General features: G+C 57.0%; 1 protein-coding gene across 2 annotated transcripts in view; it reads left to right on the forward strand.

The window, feature by feature from the left end:
- Nucleotides 1-9,582: 9,582 nt before the first annotated feature.
- Nucleotides 9,583-22,237, forward strand: part of Wnt7b (Wnt family member 7B) — a 45,458-nt gene continuing 32,803 nt past the window's right edge. Inside the window, exon 1 of one of the 2 annotated variants that reach the window (XM_055627022.1) lies at nt 9,583-9,653. In XM_055627022.1, coding sequence (XP_055482997.1) covers nt 9,583-9,653 — 71 coding nt within the window. Of the gene's footprint in view, nt 9,654-13,385; nt 13,760-22,237 lie in introns of those variants that run through there. The other variant, XM_055627020.1, reaches the window with a different exon arrangement.

Raw genomic sequence — 22,237 nt, forward strand, 5'->3', positions numbered from 1 at the left:
GGTATGAGCTGAGCAGCACTGACTTTTAGGAGCAAAGAGCCATGGAAGACACACTCCCCTATCAAAATAGGCCATGCCTGGTGGGCCCTGGGTCCACACACTCAGAGAGAACACTCCATTGCACTGGTCTGCATTATACTAGATGAGAGGCATCCACCCTAGGCCACTGTATCTCAGTTCATGGCAGGTCAGTCTGGACCTGGACCAGGGTTCAGGTCGGCTGTGGCCTGCCTTCTGGGCCTGAGAAACACAGATCATCTGTTTTAAAGGGGCAGCAGGTCTGTGCACAGGGCACCCCCTGGTGGCCACATCCATGCACTGCAGGAGTGCAGGCTCCTGGAGATTATGGTCCCAGCCAGGGCAGGCTCCCTCTCCTGCTCTTGACCTGTCAAGCTCCTGGGCTTGCTCATCATCCCTCAAGAACCAGTACTTCTACCTGTCCATCCCAGTGATGGTGCCCCCACTTCTTCTCTGGGGAGAGTCTCCCCTCCTCTCCCTAGAGGCCCTGCCCTTCACCCGCTAGGGACTGGAGTAGGAGACACACACGAGAGAAGGAGAGAGAGAGAGAGAGAGAGAGAGAGAGAGAGAGAGAGAGAGAGAGCAGGACATCTGTTCAAGCTGTGAGGAGCCAGGAGCTAGAAGGTGACTGAGAACCAGCAGTCACTGAGGCTATGGTCCAGGTTCCTTCCTAACCAGATTTGTTCTCCAGAACCTCCCAGCATTCACATTGGATGCCCCACCTCCACTTAACTGAGGAGTCTGACTCTGGGTAACCCCAGACCTGGCTGGTCAGGCAAGCAAGGGACACTTCATCCAGGGCCTACCTCGGACACCCTTTCCTCTCCCCAGAAACCTTCAGTAGCTCCCCTGTGCCAGAAAACTACTCCCCCTCCTTTCAGCCTAGTGAGCAGTCCATGTTTGGACTGAGTCACCTCTTACCCTGTTCATGCCAGGGGCCATTGCTTACACTGTCTTGGGATTTGGATTTCTGTTTCCTTCTCTGCGTGCCCAAAGCCTCCTACTTTGGCTAAATGTTTACCATGGAGTATGTGGCTTCTAAACATCAGGAGTCCAGCTTGGCATGTCAGGGGGCTGGTATGGGGTGGGTAGGGGCTAGAGGCCTACAGGAGTGGGCCTCTGGGCTAGTCCTGGTGGCAGGCCCGGGACTCTGTTCACTGCTGTGGGAGGACTGAGGCTCCCATGTTCCGTGCTGGTTTCCAGCAGCTTTCAATCCCTAGAGGCCAGGAGCCTTCTCCCCAGGAGGCAGCCCCTCCTCAGGGCCACTCCAGAGGTCAAGCGCCCCTGTCTGTCTCTCCCACAACCCCTCCAACTCTAGCAGCTGAAAACCCTGCTTTTAGAGAGCTCAGGAAATCAGACCCAGCCCCTGAGGGTGAGCTCTGATGGAATCAAACGATTGTGACTTTTAAGTGCACCTGTCTCCCAAGCTACCACAGTCTTGGGCACTGCCGGGAGTAGGGCAGGGCATCTTGAAGGCCTTACCACATCTCCCCCTTTCCTCCTGCCCCCATCCGCCTAAGTCCCTCTGGGCATCACCTAGTTTCTCCCCCCACCAACACCTTTCTACTGAGCTCTGGCCATCCTTAGCGCCCCTTTCCTCCCTAGACTGGGGTTTCCCAGCAGTGGCTGCAGGGGCTTCCCCTCTGCTTCTGCCCCATGAGTGATGCAGCGGCAAGGGTCTAGCTGTGAGAGACGTGGGTGAGAACCCTACTTCCCTGTCTGAGTTTATGGTTTCTGCGGCTATGAAAACACACTATGATCGAAAGCATGACTCGGGGAGGAAAAGATTTATTTGGCTTGGGCATCCCGATCACGTCCAGGGCAGGAACTCAGGTCAGGAACCGAAGCGGAGGTGCGGAGGAACGTTGCTCCCCGTGGCTCCCTCAGCCTGCATCTTTCACCATCTGGGGCCACCTGCGCAGGGTGGCACTGCACGCAGTGAACCGGGCCTTTCCACATCAATAGTGACTCAAGAAAAGGCCCAGGGCCAGCCAGGTGGGGGAAGTTTTCTCAATGGAGGTTCCCTCTTCCAAAAATAACCCTGGCTCCTGTTATATTCTCGGCATAAAACAAGCCAGTATGCTACCCCAGCAATGCGAGCTTCGCCCAGTCCAGCACTCTCTGCTTCTGCCCCTGTGTCTGCAGGAGCTTGGGGGCCCCCAGCTGCTCATCTAGGGCCAGTGTACCCTCAAGGCACTTGGGGCTGGAGCTGCTGGAATTCAGGAAATGCCAGTGACAACGCCACTCACACGGCCCTCACAGGATACCACACAGAAGTAGGGGCAGGGGAGCAGCAACAACCAGGTATGGTGCTGGAGACTGGGGTGTTGAACCTCTCGGTTCAGGGGAACTGGTTCAGGTCCCTCTCTTTCCAACCCAGAACACTGCAGGCCACACATGCCTGCTGCTTCCTGCAAAATCATTTATTCACTCCTTAGTTCACTCAAATAATTACCCAATAGAACAACTTACTCTGTGCCTCCAGGATAGAGCACTAACCAAGATAGATACTGCAATGGTTCCTGTAAAGCTTATATGCTAATGGTATCCAGACAGATAAAACAATGAAATCTGCTGGGGGTCGGTGCCACAGGCCTTTAATCCCAGCACTCAGGAGGCAGAGACAGGCAGATCTCTGTGAATTTGAAGCCAGCCTGGTCTGCAGAGTGAGCTCCAGGACAGCCAACTGATGCTTATATTTTGATGCTAATTACTGGCCCTGGAGATCTGGTCACTGCCCAGATACACCTATTCTTGTTGTGTAAACCTGCCTAAGACATTATTCCTAATTGGTTGATTAAAAGGTCTAAAACCAGGGCAGGGCAGAATGGGGGAGGCATGGCAAGGGCTCCATAGATGGAATGATCTGCCCAGCCCAAGGTGTTTTAAGGCAATTATAAAATCTAACAGGTGTCTGTGTTTTATTTGATTGTGATAGCAGGTTAAATAATACCTCTGAAATAATAATTATAGGGCAAGTAATAAATAACAGTATTTAGCCCAACACCAATTTTATTTACTACAACAGCCAAGGTTACACAGAGAAACCCTGTCTCGAAAGACAACAGCAACAAAAACAATGACATCTTTCTTCGAGAGGAGTAGCTTGTGTCATAACAAAGAATGACAAAAGGGATAGGTGGGGGGGAGGGTGGGGGGGGGGGGGGACACTTTGATGTAGAATACTTAGCTGAGACCAGATAGAAGCAGAGGAAGAAACTGCTGGAAGGAACAGCATGTACAAAGGTCTTAGGGCAGAAACTAGCTTGGAGTGTCAAAGTGACACTAAGGACTTAGATGCCAAAAGAAACAGAGGTGGCCTTCTACTTTTTACTGTCTGCATCCATCTGTTCCTCCATAGTCCATGTCTGTACCTGACCTAGTGTGGACTCTCTAGGCCAGTGGTTCTCAACCTGCGGGGCATGATCTCTTTAGGGGTCGAATGACCTTTTCACAGGGGTCGCCTAAGACCATTGGAAAGCACAGATATTTGCATTATGGTTCACAACAGAAAAAACAAAAACAGTTGCAATGTATGAGTAGCAGTGAGGATAATTTTATGGCTGAGGGTCATGAGGAACTATATTAAAGTGTCACAGCATTAGGAAGGTTCAGAACCACTGCTCTAGGCATTCAGAAACGGAAAGCAAATGACTCCAGAGTGTGGGAATAAGGGGAAGCCTGTTTTGTGGGATCCTGTGAGGACTCAGGGGGCCTGTGCTGTCATGGAGCCCAGTACACAGGGCCTGTCAACTAAATGTGACTTGGTATTACCTTTCATATGCTCCCACTCCCACAGCCCAGGCCTGCGTGACCATTCCCAGGCACTCCTTGCCAGCAACAGAGAGAAATCACTCGGTTGAGGAGGATCCTGGTTTCTTTCCTTTCATTTAGCTTAAAACTATCTGCCAGTCATGGCGGTGCACACCATTAACCCCAGTACTCAAGAGGAAAAGGCAGGGGCAGAGGCAGGCAGATCTCTGTGAATTTGAGGCCATCCTGGTCTACATTGTGAGTTTCAGGGCAGCCAGGGCTATGTAGAGAGACCCTGTCTCCAAAATAAAACAGAACAAACAAACAACAACAAAACGAATCATAATAAAGCCAACCAACCAACCAACCAACAAAAACCTGGGAATGTCCCAGGCAAAGCACCTAGACGTGATCCAATCTCCATAACCCATGCTGGTCCACCTGAGGATGGCATGCTGCGCCCTCCCATAACAAACTCATTTGTGATTCCACCCACACATCCATGTGTCTATCGATCCACATACTCATTATCCGTCAGTTCATTCATTCATCCATTCACCCATACATTTCTCAGTCCATACAGTCCTGCAGTCACCCACCCACACACCTACCCATTCATTCATCCATCATGTACACATCCATCTATGTCTCACCTACCTATCCATCCATGTATGATTTCATCCATCTGTGCACGTACCCATACATGCATCCCTCTACCCACCTACTCATCCATCCACCTGCCCACACCCATCTGTGCTAGCTAGTTTCATGCCAGGTTGGCACAAGCTAGAGTCCTTTGAGAAGAAATTTCAATTGAGAAAACGCCCTTACCAGATTGGCCTGTGGGGCATCTTCTTGATTGATGACTATAAAGAACCCAGCTCACTGGGTTCTACTTCAGTTCCTGAATCCAGGTTCCTGCCTTGAATTCCTGCCCCAGCTTCCTTTGATGATGAACTGTGCTGTGAAACTATAAGCTGAAATAAATCCTTTGCTCCTCAATTTGCTTTTGGTTATGGTGTTTCATCACAGCAATAGAAACCCTAACTAAGACAGAATTGGTACCAGGAGTGGGGTCCTGATGACCATGTTGTTTTGGAAAGGATTATAGAGGTGTTTGGAACTTTGGGCTGGACAAGCCGTTGAGTGCTCAGAGCTTAACTGGATGGGGTGGGAACTCGGAATATACTGCCGAGAGCAGGTCAGACAATGGAAGCCTGGCTCAGGAACTTTCATAGGGAAGGGAAGACCCTACCAAGGCCATTTATGTGAAACCTTTGCTCTGCTGGGACATTTGATACTGGTTAGTTGGAGCTGGAGAATCAGTAATTAAGAGACCAGCATCACTGAGGACGAATCTTCGGTGAAATGTTTCCTCAGGGTCAGTACACAGAAGCTGTGGTCCAGAGGGGGCTAAAGCTCTACTTTGTACTGGCAGCTGAACTCGATATGTAAGAGGCTCCCAAAGGGTACTGGCTTTGAAGGGGCTTGGACCACAAGAGACCATGAAAGGCCATACATTCATCCATCTATGCATACATCCGTAGATGAATCCGTCTACCCAACTATTCACTCATGCACGCATGCCTCAATTGAAGCAAAGCCCCCAGGATTGAAGGGGTCATAGAGAGAAGCTGAGGCTTCACATCATGCAATAATCTATCAGTGAAGGTGCAGCCCGGTTGCAGAGGAGACCCCCCCCCCCAGCAATTTGGAGATCCATTCGAGGACCTCCAAGGATAGCAACAGCTGTGGAGGGGGGCCGGTCTGGGTTTAGGACACAAGCTGTGTGTGCTGTGGACGGCAGTGCCATGGATCCGCTGGCCTCTAGAGGCCGGAGAATCATGAGTGCTCTCAGATGTGAGACACTCTCTACACTGTTGGGCTTTGGTTATACTTTGATTTGATTGTGACTGTGCCCTGGTTCCTCCCTCTTGGAGTAAGAAAGTATTTAGCTTGGGTTTTGATTTTCCAGGAGACCACAGCTATGAGACCTTGAATATTTTAGAGAAACTTTGGAATTTTAGAGATACTTTAAATATTTTAGAGAGACTTTGAACTTTTTTTAAAAAAATCTTTTAAAATGTTATTTACCTTTATTTTATGTGCACTGGTCTGCATGTGTGTCTATCTGGCAGATATTAGAGTGATGGACAGTTGTGGGCGCTGAGATTTGAACCTGGGTCCTCTAGGAAGAACATTAAGTCCCATTAACGGCTGAGCCATCTCTCCAGCCCTAAGACTTTGAACTTTTGAAGAGTCCTTAGGTATTTTAAAGATACTAAACTTGTGTTTGAATTTTTAAGGAATGTGGGACTTTTCAAAATTGGAATGTTTGCCAGGCATGGTGGTGTACTCCTTTAATCCCAGTACTCAGGACGCAAAGGCAGGCAGATCTCTGTGAGTTCAAGGCCAGCCATAGCTACATAGAGAGACCCTGTCTAAAAAAATAAAAATAAAAACAAAGTTAGAATGTTTTATATTGTGATGATAGAGGCATCTGAGAGACAAATGAGAAAGGAAAAGTTCTAGCTCCTCAGTGCTGTGTTTGTGTGTCAAGATCATAAGCACCAACCGTGCTGGCCTATTTTATGTCAACTTGACACAAGTCGGACTCATTTCGGAAGAGAGAACCTCAATTAAGAAAATGCCCCACCCACCAGATTGGCCTATGGGCAAGATGATGGGGCCCTTTCCTGATTGATGATTGCTGTTGAAGAACCTAGCTCACTGTGGGCAGGGTCTGTACATTCCTGGGATGGTGGGCCTGGGTGCTTATAGGAGAACGGGCTGAGCAAACCATGAGGAGTAGGTCCATAAGAAGCATTCCTTCGGGACTTCCCTCCAAGCTCCTGACGTGAATTCCTGCTCTGATTTCCTTCGATGACTGACTGTGATATGGTGCCATACTGAAATAAAACCTTGCCGAGGTTGTTTTTGGTGATGATGATGGGGTTTATCACAATAAAAAGCCCCATGTAAGACACCATCTACATACACAGCCATCCATCTATGGATGTAGGCATCCATCACTCCCACCCACCTACCCATACACCCATGTGTCCATCCATCCGCCTACCTATCAATCCATTCATCCACGCATTCCTCACTCACCTACTCCTGCACCATCTACCTGAATACCCATTCAGATACGGATCCAAAATGTTTGCTCATTGTGGAGTGTACACATCAGAAAAACACCTCGGAGTATAGGAATGACGGTGGTGGCGACGACGATGATGATGACAACTCCCAGGCTGAAGAAGTTGAAAATTTTACCAGAAGTCACACAGACCTTAAAAGATAGCCGAGCCTGGCCGAATCCGCGGATAACCAGGCCCTCAAGCTGACCTGGCCCTGTCTTCTTCGTACCAATCCCATTCAAACTTTATGGAGAGAAGCCTCCCCACTAGAAGCAGGTCCACGCCTGGTTCCACAGACATATGTGGGGGCCCTTGGGGCCAAGTTTTATCCAACTGCAAGGTCAAATGGTGGGTAGGAGCCCATCTGTGATCATGGGTCCCCTTGGATGCCTGCGTGGTGCCGCTTTCCACCTGCTGCCGGCAGGGGGCAGCACGACCCTGTGCCGCAGACCAGACAAGCTATGTTAGGCAACTCTGCATTCTGTTTCGGGGAAACAGGCATAGAAGCAGGTCGGGTCCCCTATTCCAACAGAAGCACCCGTTTTTCTCGGGCAGGAGAATCCCAGGGCCAGCCCTATCTTGGGCCTCCAGGTCTGACAGGGCTGGAGGTGGGGGTAGGAATCCTAAGACCACCCCCCGGGGGGGGGGCACGTGGGTGCTCTCATTATTCCAGTCCCGCCGTAGCCACAGACATCTTTAGTCTCACTAACCGTTACCCCACGACTGAGGCTGTTGGTGGTGACCGGTGGAGTGGTCTCCAAACTCCCGGGCAAGGTGAGGAACTCCTCAACATCTCAAGTCCATCCCTGGCTGCCAGCGTCGCTCCCTGTCGCCGCGGAGCGGCAGCATCCGCCTGCCAAGCTCCCGGCTGTTCTGCTTGCTCCCGCCACCAGGCCCAGCTCAGCTCCCTGCCCACCAAGCTGTGCAAACGTTCAGAGTTCTTGGTTTCAGGGGACAGAGGTGTGGGACTGCTACTACCGTTTGACACCTGTACCCTTGCGAGGTCCAGAGTCTCCTTTCTACGGAGTCCTCCAACCCAAAACGTTCTGCGCAGCTGCACCTGTCCTCTGAACCTGGGGCCCAGCAGCGGCTCTCTCTCGGGTCATGGCAAAAGTTCACAGGATTTGGAGAGATTAGGAGGGGATTAGGGGCAGGGAAGGTAGCTCCTGAGCTTGAAGTTCCTGGACGAGCTGGGCTAGGTAGGCCTGAGGACAGCAACCCCACGCCCCTCCTCATTTCCACACCAGGCGACTGGGTATTGGGTAGTCCTTAAGATGGAGCGTTCTCTGAGTCCGTTCCCTTGTCATAATAGTTCCATTTGATATTGTCCGGGGACGAAGACGCTCGAAAACCTGTCTTGTGCCCCTCCCCCCACCATGGGTCTGGGCTAGGACAAACCTATCTATGGCAGGCAAGGTTCCTGGCATCCACTTGTCCGGGATAGAATCGAGCCAGGCCCACACAGGGACATGCCAGGCACCAACTTCCCACTCTCGCTGCTCAACTTGAGTCAGCTCCGAGACCCGCATGGGACAGCCCTGCAGAGTGGAACAGGGAATCCCCAGGCTGGGACTCTCCGGGGACCCCCTTCTGACACCCCTCGTTAAATCTCCGCCGTGGTGCCACTCCCAAAGGTGGGCAAGCTGCTGTGTGTGCCGGTCTCTAAGTCCCGCGCCCTGCTCGCGCTCTGCAGTGCCAGGGGCTGGGCCGATCTTCTACCAAGTTTTCAGGGCGAGCAGGGATGCCCGATCCGGGGGTGTGGTCCCCGGAGCCCCCAAGTGGGCAATGCCCACGGAAAGGGTGTCTGCACTTGGAAAAGAGATGGTGGTGGGTGGTCCATCCCCCTTCGACTAGAAACTGGAAACCAAGCGACCACCAGGCCCCCCTCGTCCTCTCCCCCCACCCTCCCTGGCTCTGAGGAGCGCAGGTGTCTCTTCGGAGCCGCACCCTCTCTCCTCCCTCCCCCCTCCCCACGCAGTCCTGGGAGGGCGATCGGAAGGGAGCTGGCCTGGGGAGTGGGGCGGGGGGGGGACGCGGGGTTAGATGCGTTCGTGTGTCACGGGGGAGGGAGGAGAAAAGGGAGGGGAGAGGCAGGGAGCGCGCGCGAGCGCGAGAGAGAGCGCGCTGCGAGAGAGCGAGCGTGCGAGCGAGGAGGGCGGGCGGGAGGCGGATCCTCCTACCTGGGGCGCGCTCGCCTGCTCGCGGCGGCTCCCTTGCCCGGGCCGCGAGTCACCTGGGGAGGCGGACAAGTGCGGACACATTGGCCGCCGCGGCGCACCGCGAGGCGCGCACGGCCCCAGGCGGCTGAGCCCGGGCGGAGGCAGCTCCCGCCCACCCAACCCGCCCGCTGCGCCCAGCCCCGGCCTGCGCTCACCGAGTCCCCCACGGTCACTCGGCTGGGCTCCGAGGTCGCGCTTCCCGGCTCGGGTCACTCCCCGCCCTCCTCCCCACCTCCCGGGCGCACGCGGCGGCTGCGGCGCCCCGGGCTCACCATGGTGGCAACGCGTGCCGGGTGCCCGCGCGTCGCCCGCCGCCCGAGCCGGAGCGCCGGCTGAGCGTGGTTCTCCCGCTGCACCCCACCCCCGGCCCCTGCCCCGGCCCGGCCCCTGCCCGCCCGCGCGTCCCCTCCGGCCGCAGCTGTCTATGGCGGAGCCCCCCTCCCTGGATCATGCACAGAAACTTTCGAAAGTGGATCTTTTACGTGTTTCTCTGCTTTGGCGTCCTCTACGTGAAGCTCGGGTGAGTATTCCTGAGGGGGACGACGGGGGAGGCAGAAGGGGAGCCCCCAGCCTCGGGAGCCCCCTCCAGCGGACCTGGAGACCCGAGTTGGGGGGGAGGACGTTTCTTGGAGCGGCCGGGCTGGCCGGTGTGGCCGGCCCTCGTCCTGGCCTCGCGGAGACTTATCCGAGCCCCCCGGAACCAGAGCTCCCCCGGAGGGGCGCTGAGCCCGGGACGCGGCAGGGGCAGCGCGGCCCGGGGACGGCGGCAGCGGGGCTCGCGGGTAGCGGGGCGAGCGTGCCGGGCGCGTCCTTTCACCTGTTTGGGCTCCAGGCCCCGGGGGTGGGACGCGCCTTCCCTCCCCCGGGCTGCGCTGGGCGCCGAGCCCGGACGGAGCGCTCTCGCCTCCCGGAGGGCGCGCCGGGCCGGGGCCGGGGGGTGGGGTGGAGTGGGGTGGGGGACACATCCCGGGCAGGGGAGATCGGGGCGCGCACCCTCCGCGAGCGCACGGGCCCCCACACCCGCCGCGGCCCCTGCGTCTCTATCCATCACCCGGACATGTTGAAATTACCTTGACAACTCGTCCGGCTGGCTCGGGATGGGCCCCGGGGGCTGGCGCAGCAGCCTCGGGCTCCGGCCGGAGCCCGCGCCCCCGCCCGCCTGCCCACCCGCCCTCTCGGGGCCCTGCGCCCGGCCCCCTCTTGCCGCGCTCCCCCTGGCGCAGCCGGGCGGGCGGGCGGGCTCCGGGAGGGCCGCGCTCGCTGCTCGCCGCCGCCGCCGCCGCCGTAGCTGCTCCGAGTCGTATTTCCACATTCCTGAACCCAGCCGAGTCCTTACCTGTTGAGCCGCGATCTCCTTTAGACGGAATCTGTCTCGGCCTCCCCGGGTTGGGGGGTGGAGGGGCAGTGTGACCGAACCGAGCGCGGGGCACCTAGCGGGGTGTTAGTCGCTCTTGGCGGGCCTGGCCCGGACCAGCCCCCACCCACCCCCCGCCCCGAGCACCTGCGGGCATCTGCGCCCTCCGCGGCCCCGCGCTCCTACTGTGTGCCGCCTGGCACTTGGAGGCTAGCCTCCTCTTGGCCCTCGGGAGGCCAGTGACCAGACCTGTAGGAGGGGCGGGTTCCGGTACCTGGGAGACCGGCTTCCCAGGCGAGAGGTGGAAACAGCAGCACCCTTCCCCAGCCCTGTGCACCCTCCGCCATCTTACAGGTGAAGAAATTGAGGCCCAGAGAGGGGCAGGGACCAAGCTCGGTGGCCTTGGAGGCAGGGTTGGAAGTCCCGTCCTAGCCTTGTTCCCGCAAACCTGGGCGGAAGTGTCTGCGGCTGCTGGTGGCTGTGTTTATTGTAGGTTTGTGTGGGTAGGTTGTGTCCCTGCGTGTTTGTTTATGAAGGTGAGGGATGCCGGCTTTGAGCCTGCTGGGGGGTGGGGGTGGAGTGGGCAGGCCACGGCTTCCCGGACTCTCAGCAGCCCGCAAGGATTCTCCTGGGCCTGCGAAGGGATCCACAGCCCTTTGGGGAAAGGCTCCAGGCTGGTTCCAGCTACCTGGCTCTGGCACGGAGGCCTCTGAATTGGGTGCTTGACTCCACCGGCTCTGGCTTCCACCGCTGACCATTCTTTGTAGCACCGGTTCTTCAACAAGAGGCCTCAGCAGAGGCTTCCTATCAGCAAATGGGAAAGGGTGTCAGCAGATGGGCCTGGATTCCCGAGGTTGGGGACTCTCTGGAGTGGCTCCTGCGGTTCATCTCTGTAGCTCTTCTTTCGCCTTATGGGAGTAGGATTTGGGCTGTCTGTTCTGACCAGCATGGTGGTCAGTGTTGACTAAAGAATGGGTGGGTGAGACCCCGCGGGTCTCTTCTAGCCTAGCCTGGGTTCCTAGACGCCTGTGACCACTACCTCCTAGGACTGAGGAGGCTTTCCTCTGTCCGGGAGCCCCAAGGGAGAACTCTTCTCCCTCCAGAAACTGCTACCTACTTCTGAGTTAAAAAAAAAAAAAAAAAAAAAAAAAAAAAAAAAAAAAATCCAAAGACCAAGTTGAATGACAGCCAGGGAAGCCAGAGACTCACCCTGGAACCTGTAAAAGGGAGGCTTGGGCCTCTTTGTAATCTCTCTCTCTTCCTCCCTCTTTCCCTCCCTCCGTGTGTGTGTGTGTGTGTGTGTGTGTGTGTGTGTGTGTGTGTTCCAACAGGTGAGCAGGAAAGGTAGCCCGGCCTTCCCATGTGACCTAAAGGGATAGGTGGTGTGGGGGAGACCTCTTTGAAGGAGGCATCCCACACCCCTTCTGGCAGGTGCGTTAGTGACCTCTTACCCTGGAGCTGCCTCTCCCCCTCATCTGAAGACAGTAGCGATGCTGGTATCCCCCTTGGGGCTGCGGAGGGGTTGGTTCTGATGGCTCTCACCGTGACCTTAAGTGATGGTGGTGAAATACGGTGGCACCCGCCACTGAAGCCTTTCGTATCACCAAGGATCATGAGATCAAAGGTGTGAGAGCCGTTCTGGGGACCCCTCCGGATAGTTTATTTCGGGGAGGGGGTATTTTGTGATGGAGGCCCCTGAACCGGCCTCTGCTGAACATTTCCGTATGCACAACGGGGACTCCAGAAATCCCACAGGCACGCCTCACAAGCAAGCAAGAGCCAGGCAGGATTCAGCCCTTACAGCCCCAGACGGTAGGTTAGTGCCTAATCTAAGGTCCCTGAGGATGGAACTGACCTACTGGAGGAGGCCAAGGTGGGGTAGGAAGCAGCCAAGGTCATTGAGGTACCAGGACCAGCCCTGCCCTAGACTTGTTCCTGCTTTTGTTGTTAGGAGAGGAGGATGGGGGGGGGGGGATGGAGCAGGACAGGGAGGTCTGAAGGTAAGGGAGGTTCCCGACTCCTGGGTATCCAGGAATCTCCATGCCAAGCCCAGGAGCCAGGGGTCCGCTCACAGAAGCAAGGCTGTACACACACACAGTGTCCCCTTTCCTGCTGTCCCCCTGCTCTGAGATTTCCCCCAGCGGACACACACCTCCATAGAAGGACATTCCAATAAAGCCAGGCTCAGCAGAAAGAGGAGATGGGCCCCCAAATCTGTTTCTAGATCCCCAAAAACATTTACTAGAAAGGGGAGGAGTTCTTTAGAAGACTCTCTCCTTGTACCCGCTCCTCAATGAAAAGGACAGGATTAGAGACGAAGAAGCCAGAAGTGAGGGGCCGCGTGTGATGAGACCAGCAACTGGGGGGCTTCCCTGCCGCCTCTCCCAAGAGGTGCATGAAGTGGGTGGTGCGGGCACCAGACAATAGACCCAGAACAGAGCTGGCCCAGGTGCAGTGAGGGCGACCCACAGCCAGCCATCCCTAAGCAGACTGCACGCAGTCAGAGGGACAACACACACAGGGCATCTGGGCACACACACCTGCGGGCTCCCCTGCCGCCCGTGCTCTGGCAGGAACATGCAAGCTCATGCACGCACACATGAGCACACGCTTGCTGAGCACAGCCCCTAAGTGGCGCACACACCTCCGCGCGGTGCTGCTCCCGTAGATGCTCTCAGCAGCGGCGTTTCTCGCCAAAGGTTGTGGCTAGGGTATCCTGGCCAAGGCAACTTGGGCAAAGCCTGGGGGCGGCACCCGCTGTACACTCCGGTCAACCTCCCCTTTAAAAAAAACCCGCCCGCGGAGGAGGCGGATGTAGGGGCGGCCTGTCCAATGGCAGCTGCGCGCTTCGGGAGACTTGGAGACTTGAGCCAGAGTGAGCAACAGAGCCGGTTCGCACCGACAGACGGACAGAGGACCAGACAGACGCTAAGGCGCGCCCACTGTCCCCCGCCGGGCCCCCGCCCCGAACTCCAGCCCCAGCGCCCGCTGCTGCCCCCCGATACAGCATGATGCGCGCTCCTGGCGACGAGACACGGGCGACCACTGTCCCCCGGCCCCCGAGCCCTGGCCCCTAGCGCCCAGCGCTCCTGCCCTACACCAGGGAGGGCCGCGGAGACCCCAGCCTCGGTTGGCGCGGGAACCCTGCGGGTGGGGCCTGCCCAGCCCAGCCTGGCGCGCCGGCCCACCATGCTCCTCCTGTCGCCGCGCAGCGCGCTGGTCTCCGTCTATTGCCCGCAGATCTTTCTCCTTCTGTCCAGCGGCAGCTACCTGTGAGTGCCGCGGGGGGCGGGAGGGGCGGGCGGGCGGGAGCCCCTGAACACTACTGCTGGAGGAGGGAGGGAGGGGCGGATGGCAGATGGTCCCGGATGGGGCGCTGGGTGCCAAACGCGCACAGAAACTGGGGGTGGGGGAGTGTGTTCGGGTCATTTTGCTGGCTTATGCCGCTGAGGTAGATCACCTGGGGGGACGGCTGTGGCAACGGGAAATTTTAGCTTAAGGGTCAGAGAGAAGGTGGCCGGAGAGGTGATCCCACGGTCCTTGCGTATTACGCTACGTGCAAGGGGCGCGAGGGCCGTTGCTAGCCAGTCGCGTCCTGGACCGGCGGGAGACCCTCTTCTTAGGCTCTCTTAACCTACGGGGCTCGCACGGCCCCGTGCCACGCTCTGGAGAGCTACGTGCACCCATCCGCTTCCCCGCGCAGACACCGGCAGGCACGTGCATGCTGCGCCCCCACCAGACAGCGCGCCCAGGCTGTCCCCCGAAGTCTCCGTGGCCCCTTGCGCCGTTCTGCCGCGCCGGTCGGCCTTGACCTCTGCGCTCCGCCAGACGCCTTGCCAAGAGGCAAGGAGGGCGCGCGCTGTGCGCTCAGGTCGCCGAGCGCCCAGGTAATCAAGGCCCGGGGAGTGCGCGGAGCCCGGCGCGCGCTGAGCGAGGGGTAGGGCAGCGTTCACCAGGCTCAGGGAAGCTCGGGGTAGGGCCCAAGTCGGGCCCTGTGAGCCGAGGGGGCGCGTCCGCACAGCAGTGGCTTCGCCCGGTTCCTAATGGGACGCATATGCTCTGGCCTCCGATTTAAAAAGAAGTTTGATTTATGGAACCGCCGTTTGGGGGAATTGAAGCTGGATGCTACTGATTAAACCTCAGAGCCAGCGATCTCTCTCTCTCTCTCTCTCTCTCTCTCTCTCTCTCTCTCTCTCTTTCTCTCTCTCTCTCTCCTCCCCTCCCCCGCCCCCTCCTTAACACGCGGGCCACGTCCGGGGTCGCCTAACGCGGCCAGAGGCGGCAGCCTCCTTCCCGCTCCCTGCACCCACCCCCTTCCCGCCCCGCGGCCACAGTCCTGATAAATTGCCCCGCCCCCACCCCTTTTAATAAAGACGCGGCCAATTTCTCCTCCAGCTCCTAGGAAATTACTATCCTACCAGTTTTCCTTCTATAAATAGTCGCGCATCTTGAAACAAAAGTTCGCAACCGCAGCCAGATGCTGCGAGGCCCGCGGTTTCCCCGGCTGTGGAACATAATTACAAGGTCCGGGCAGAGGGAGCGCTCCAGGCCCGGCGGGCAGCCCTGGCTGCGGAGGCATCGCCTGGGGTGGGGAGTAGCAGGCCGCCCAGGGCAGGGCGCAGGGCCCGTGGGCACCGCCTGATCGGTGGGGACCTGGCCAAAGGGAATCCTGCTTCCGTTGTCCTTGCCTGAAATGGATCAGTCATCAGGGCCTTGGACTTCAAGGCTCCTGCCGGGTTCTGGAGCCCCTGGGGGCGTCCCCTTCCCCAGATCCTGGCATCTGAAGAGCCAGCAGTTCCTCTGCCTGAGAAATCATTTGGGGAAGCTAGCAGCTGAGGTTTGGTGTTCCTGGGGAGGTGTCCAGGGGAGGAGGCCAGGAGTTGGGTCTGAGAGGAGAGGACTGCAGAACTGGTTTTGTCCCACAGCAACTGCAGGGGGCTCTCCGGGAGATAGCAGCCTGAGGCCCTCCTGAAGGGCCCACTCCGGCTTGGCGGGTGACCTCCACCCTCTGTGCCCACATAGGTTTGTCCCTGACTCTACTGCCAACTCTGGGAGATGAAATTCTTTCAAGGAAGCAGCCTTTAAAGTCTGTCCAGGCCAGTGCTGGGGCCAACGTGGGTGGTGGTAGCTGGGGGGCAGCGAGGGGAAACCAGGTCCCTTCCTCTTCACTGATCCTGCCTGGTTCAGCCTTGGCCCTGGGAGGGAGAAAGGGCTAATGCTTGCAATGCTGGGTTTTCCTCACCTTGATGGGTGTTGCAGAGTCGGCTGTATAAGATGCATGAGAGGGAGGGGCCTGTAAAATTACAATGGAACCATGGCGAGTACATGGGGGGGGGGGGTGTCCAGACACCCCCGTGGCAGAACTTGGCTAGCTGGCCAACGTAGAAGAGCTCTGCTGACTGTAGAGGTAGTAGGGGCCAGGGTGACACCCCACCCCACCCACCCCAGCACTGCAGGAATATCCCAGAGGGTGTCACAGCAAGGAGGGGCCCCGAGTGGAGGCTGTGTTCCGTTTCAGAGAACTTTCCAGAGTCTGGAAAGTTCTGGGTCCCATTGCTAGATCACAGACACTGGCCAACAGTTGATCCTGCCCCTTTCAGCTGGGCTGTTCTCCCAGCTCCCCATGCCAGGTTATCATCAGAACACAGTGAATCCCAGACACATGCCTGGGCCTCTGCCGCTGATCGTGTTGGACGGGTGTGCTGGCCTGAAAGGGCCCTGAGCCTCCATCAGTCTTCAAGTTGTGATCCAGCTGTGAGAGGCTGCTCTGGTCACCTCTACCCCTGTGTCGCAGAGTGGGGGCCCAGTGGGGTCTCAGCAAGGGACCAAGGGAAGGCAAATGGGGGCTGAGGTCACCAGAAGGGTTTGTAGTGCTGGGTCAGCTGGTAGGAGGGCCTGGCCCAATCCTGGAGCCAGAACCAGTCTGGGCTACTGTAAGGGCAGGTCCCTTCCGTTCTTGGCCTCCCTGTCCTAGATGTGGTAGTTGGCTGTGATGCCCCCCCCCCCCCCCGTGTCTTCCGGTAGAGCCTGTCATGGTAACCGCCTGCTCTGGGGAGCTGGGTGAGTCATGGGTGACAGGATGGTTACTCACCGACCACCTGGCTTGGGGGTGCAGAGAGTGCTCACCACTGTCTTCCCCAGGCCCAGTCAGGCCTCTTCCTGGCTCCTGCTGTGGCTTTGCCGGTGGTGCTGACCACAATCCTAAAAGCCCTGTGGGCATGACCCTTGGTGAGCTGGGCGCTGAATCAGGCCGCTCCTGTGGCATCAAGGTCCAGGAGGGCAGTGTGGGTCACAGGACTTCAACATGGACAGGTCACCTGGAGGGTGGTGTCCGTCTGGACCTCAGTCTCCTCACCGGTCACAGAGCAAAGAAGACTCAGGTCAGGCCTAGGGTATCTCTGGGTTTGAAAGTATGAGACAACCCACAGAATATTGGTACCACAGGGTTAAGGCTGGGACACCTGAGGACAGCTTAACGCCTAGGAAACCTTCTATCTGGAGCCCCTGTGACCATGGCAAACTACCCCAAACCCACTGTTGTATGGCTCGCCAGCTGAGAGGGGAGCAAGGTATATTCTGGAATGGGCTTTTCCCAGCCCTTGTATGTGCAGGGTGCTTTGTCTCTCTCTGGGCTTTGATTGTACAGGGGGATTGGGGGTGATGGAACTGGAGGGTGGAACCCTTTCTAACCTGGTTTCCTTGGAGTCCTGGAGCCCAAGAGGCATGCCAAACCTTGGTTCTCATCCTTACGCTACCTCTTCCTGTGTGGCTGTATCCTAACCCTAGCTCACTCCTCTCTGCTCAGGGAGAATCTGTGGAGGTCACACAAACCTCACAGGGTGACCTGGACCAGATTTAGAGCCAGTGCTCAGTTTAGATCCTGCTGTTAGGGACAGTTCAGGAGACAGGTGGCTCTTGGGTAGCAGGAGCAGGGGAACTGGCTGTTAGTGATTCAGAGGGAGGGGCCAGATTGGGCAGTCACTCAGGGAAGAATAGAGGGTTCCTTGAGTGTCTCAGGGGGCTTCCTGCAGGTGGATCCAACTGGAATTTTAAAGGATGGAGGCGTTTTGGCCGAACTAAACAAGCTCACAACAGAAGGACTCCTGAGTGGGAGAACGTGGCTGTTAAACACATCCACCTAGGGGTCCCCATGGAGAGACAGACACAGTCCTGGGGTCCTAGAGATGACGACACCCAGACCCCAGCTCATCATCTTGTCCTCCTGGCACTAGCTTCCACATGGCTCTCTCCCTGTGGTGATCCATCCCAGAGGAGGGAAGTGGCCACAGCCAGTGGTCACAAATGCAGCGAGGCAGGTGAACCCAGTGAAGGGAGACGTGGCTGCCTCTGGTTCTCTGCCCTCATGCTCTCCCACTAGGCCTCCAAGCCATGGGCTGCCCGGGGTGGGGGGGCAGACCCTAGGAAGACCAGAGTTAAATTGCTGTAGGTGCCCGATGGACATGGATGCCCTGCTGGGGTTTGAGCCAGTATTCTGGGCATGATGGTAACAGGAGGGCTGGGATGGAAACTAGTATTTTGGACCCAGGCTCCCTGTGAGCAGAGGGTCAAAGGGGAGTGTGCAGATCAGGGCCTCTCTGTGCAGCCTATAGCCAACCCACTAACCTCTGCGTCTCCCGGGCAGGTGGAACAGCTACAGCAGGCTCCCTGGAGGCCTCCATTTTGCACAGTCCTGAGTCCGGCTGGGATAAGGCTCAGCTCCCCTCCCAAGGGGACAAGAGGCTGGCGCCCTCCCTTGTCAGATGAAACCCCGGCCCAGGGCTCCCTCAGCCTGATGAAAGGGTCATTGTGTAATACAGGCCGCCCGCTGGCCAAGGACAAAACGGCCGTTTGTCCTCCCTCCTTGGTGTGGGGCTGGGGGCCTCCCCTCAGGCTGGCCGGTGGGTGGGGGTGGGTACAGGTGCGCTCCAGGCTCCCTCTCCTCCTTGTCTTCCAGCTCAGCCTGCCCCTCCCCCAGTCCCCGTACCCACCCCGGGTCACCTTGCCCTTGAGTGTGGGTCCCCAAGCTTGGGCCAGCTTTACAGCTGTCTGGGAGACAGCGAGCTTCCTGGCCCTGGGGGCATCCAAGCAGATGTAAGCATGAGACCAGGAATTCCGAAGAAGGGCTCTGCTGGACCAGGGAATCCAGCGCCCTGGGCAGTCCATGTAAGCAGCCAGGTGTGTGGTTGAGGCTACTGTATTGGCTCAGATGTGCTGCAGCCATGGCTGAGACTGGGAGTGGAAGATGCTAAAGGGCAGAGAACCCCCAAGTGGCCATGGCAGCTCTCTTAGTTAGGTTTTATATTGCTACGATAAACACCATAACCCCCCCCCAAAAAAAAAACCAAACAACTTGGGGAGGCAAGGGTTTATTTGGATTGTATATCTCAGGGCAGCCCATTGAAGAAAACCAAGGCAAGGACCTGCACTCAGGAATGGAAGCAGAGGCCATGGAGGGGAGCTGCTTACTGCCGTGCTCAGCCTGCTTTCTTATAGCACCCAGGACCACCAGCCCAGCGGTGGCACCAGGAACCACTTCCTGGGGCGTGGGGTTCTCCCTCATCAATCCCAAATCAAGGCAAGCCTACAAGCCTACAAGCCAGTCTGATGGAGGCATTTTCTCAGTCTTTACTGATTCCCTTTTCTCAGGTGATCCTAGCCTGTATCAAGTTGACATAAAAACTAGCCGGTATAGTACAAAAACTACAGTACAGCTTTCGGTTGTAAAGCCTTCCAAGGGCTGGAGCATGGATGGAGAAAAGCTAGAACCTCTGGGAGTGCCATCAATTGATACGTTAGGACTTCCATCACCTGCCAGAACCTTTTCCCATAGGGCTTCCTGATCCACCCCTTTTTGTGCTCAAAAGTCCTACCACCAAGCTCAGGTATAGCTGCCACCTGTGGTCAGGTCCCTGGAAGGAAGAACACAGGTGGGATTTCAGATTACCTCCAGCAGGAGACCCCTGGCTGTAACACAGATTTTAAGAGCCCCGGTTGGGTTTGGGCTTTGTGTTGCACACCTGTTATCCTAGCACTCAAAGCTGAGGCAGGAGGATCACGCTTTTAAAGCCGACCTGGGTTTCATACTGAGGCCTGTCTCCAACAAAAAGACTTTAGAATGGGAATGGACTTAGCTGTCTTGTTGACTCCCGACTAGGAACATAGGCTCCAGGGGTCACTTTTCCAGAAGGACCTGTCCTGTGGGCCTAGCATGCACAGCTTGTCTGGAGTCCGGATGTTGAGTCTCTTTCCTCCCTGGTTGCTGGCACAGGGTCTAAACCAACCTACCTTCTGCATAGGAACCAGAGGGCGGGAGGTCAGGGCCAGATGTCCCCCAGGTCAGGACGTCTGAGGCTGGATTTGAACCCAGGTCTACATGACTCTCAGGTCCATGATACCTCCCGGCCTCAAATCAACACTGTTGCCCCTCTCACATTCATTACATTTTATAAGGCCTGAGAATCTAGCTAGGGTAATATGTTGCAATGTCTGTGGTCCAGGAGTTCCTCAGCCTTAAGCAAAGGCTTCCTGGACAGCTTAGGGGCTAGCTTTTGTTTTAGTCCTGGGGAACAGAGTGATGATGCTCTTGAGGATGTAGAGATGTCTCTGCCCATCTTGGCTCTGCTCCAGCAGCTCTGAGGCCAGGAGAAAGGTATTTCCAGCAAGCCAGCCTGTGACCTGTATGTTCAGTTTGTGCGTGATGACTGCTCTTAGGTGTGGCTGGGCACGGACCTGTGGTGCGCTTCGTTTCTCTAGATCTTGGTTTGCCACCTGGGGGAGACTCAAGAGCCCTTCCAGCTAGTCCCACCACACATGGTTGGCTCCTCACAGCCCTTTAATTTATCGGCCACCTTCCTCCGAGGCCACACAGAGCCCTGCAGCTCCCACAGCGGGGACCCTGACCTGCGGTGAAGGTGAACCAGGAGAGACTTTCAGAGTAAGGTGACCTGAGAAGCTCCAGAAGTCTTCTCTGACAGCCTGAGGGGCACAGGCTGAAGCAGGGGCTGAGGGCTGGGCCGAGGCAGGATACCTTCCAGGAGGCCTCAGCTTTCACCTCTGGCAGGGAACGCTGGGACTTTCCAAGTGCTGCTGACCCTCCCCAGGAGCCAGATCGGCCACCCTTCAATTTCCATCGTCTCTGTGTTTCAGAGACCTGCTGTGTCCCAGTAGACCAGGTTGGCCTGGTGAGGAAGGATGAACTTAAGCCACCGTATATGCTCCTGTGGGTCGAAGTGCTGGCGCAGCATTCCTGTGGACCAGGCAGGGCTGACATTCTCTTTGGTGGCCCTGCCACAGGGTGGAGCACCAGGTTAAGCATGCCAGCTTCCCAGGGTGACCTTTTGAACTTCTGGGCCATGGGATGAGCTGAGATGCTCCATGGCAAAAGTACTGTGCAGTGAGAGAGCCTGGGGCTGGTTGGGCAGGCAGGTGGTGTGGACCAAGACGATAGCTAGGGGCTGACAATTCCAGCAGCTCCTTATCCTGCCGGAACTCTGGGACGGAGATGCATGGCACGAGGGACCCCCAGGGACACAGCCCTTAAGATGACCATGGAGCAGAGTGCTTAAACTTCCATTCTGTCCTCTCTTGGGGGAGGGAGGCATCCTAGGGTTGGACAGCTTGCCTTCAAGCTGTGGTACCTATAATGGTGGTGGTGGGGACCCCTGAACTTGCCTGGGGGTCTGTGTTTCCTTTTTGGCATCTTTACATTAGAGTATATGGCAATGACTCCACCCAAGGGAAGTCCTCATTTTGTGTGATAGTCAACTCCAGAAGCAACAGAGGTTGGCAACCCTCAGGTCAGCAATTCCTTCTGGGGCTCTCACAAAGTGAGGGGAGAAGGAGGGGAGAGAGAAGAGGGAGGGTGCAGTCTGATCTACAAGCCCAGAACTAACCCCTTCCAATGTGGGGATTCCGGCAGCAGGAAGGAACCAGGAAGGAGCAGCCGAGCCACAGCTGCAGGACGAAAAGGCAAAGCACCTGGCTCTACCACTGCCAAGCTGCTCTTCAGCCTTAGACAAAACACTGCCCTTCTTTGAGCCTCCTCTGGAAAGTGGGCATAATGAACTCCTAGCCAGGCTGGCCACTGGGATCGAGGGGCCCCTTTCCCAGGGCATTCAATCTAAGGCAGTTGTCTGGGAAGGCCATTGAGGTCATGGAGAGAAGACATGAGGTGGGGGACCGGGAAAGAGTACCCGGGGGGCTTCTGACTCAGACAGGTGCCCAGCTGTGATGGCAGCAGATGACAAGGGTGGACCTGGCCCCTGGCTGAGGCTCGTAGTGGCCTGGGTTCTGTGTGGCCAGGCAGGTCCCACCCTCTCTAGGCTCTGTCTCCCAAGTGATTTTGGGTAAGAACTGCCTTGCCTTGAGGTCTGTGTCGAGATGGTGACTTTCTGTCCTCTGTGTGTGGGACTTGGTCCCCAAACTCACAGCTCAGAATACTCTCAGAGAGTCCCAGGAAATGCTGGCTCAGCCATCCAGTGTTTAGACTCCCAAACTGGCAGTAGGCCAGTGGGGCCTGCCAACTCCCTCCCACCTCTTACACCCACCTGTCCTTCTGTCGCTAGGTCTCAGGTTGGTGTCTTGGCCAGCCATGCCTCCAGGGCACCCCATACCACATAGGTTGTATAGTGAGTACCATGCTGGTCTGAGGGGGGGGGGTCTCAGCCCTAGTTTTGCTTCAGTCAGCCTCACAGCCTCAGGGCCCCTAACATCTCTGGGTGTGGCAGACTCCATCTGTACTGTGGGAAGCA

Source organism: Psammomys obesus, unplaced genomic scaffold (assembly GCF_907164565.1).
Source record: "Psammomys obesus unplaced genomic scaffold, mPsaObe1.curated_primary_1811, whole genome shotgun sequence".
NCBI lineage: Eukaryota > Metazoa > Chordata > Mammalia > Rodentia > Muridae > Psammomys > Psammomys obesus.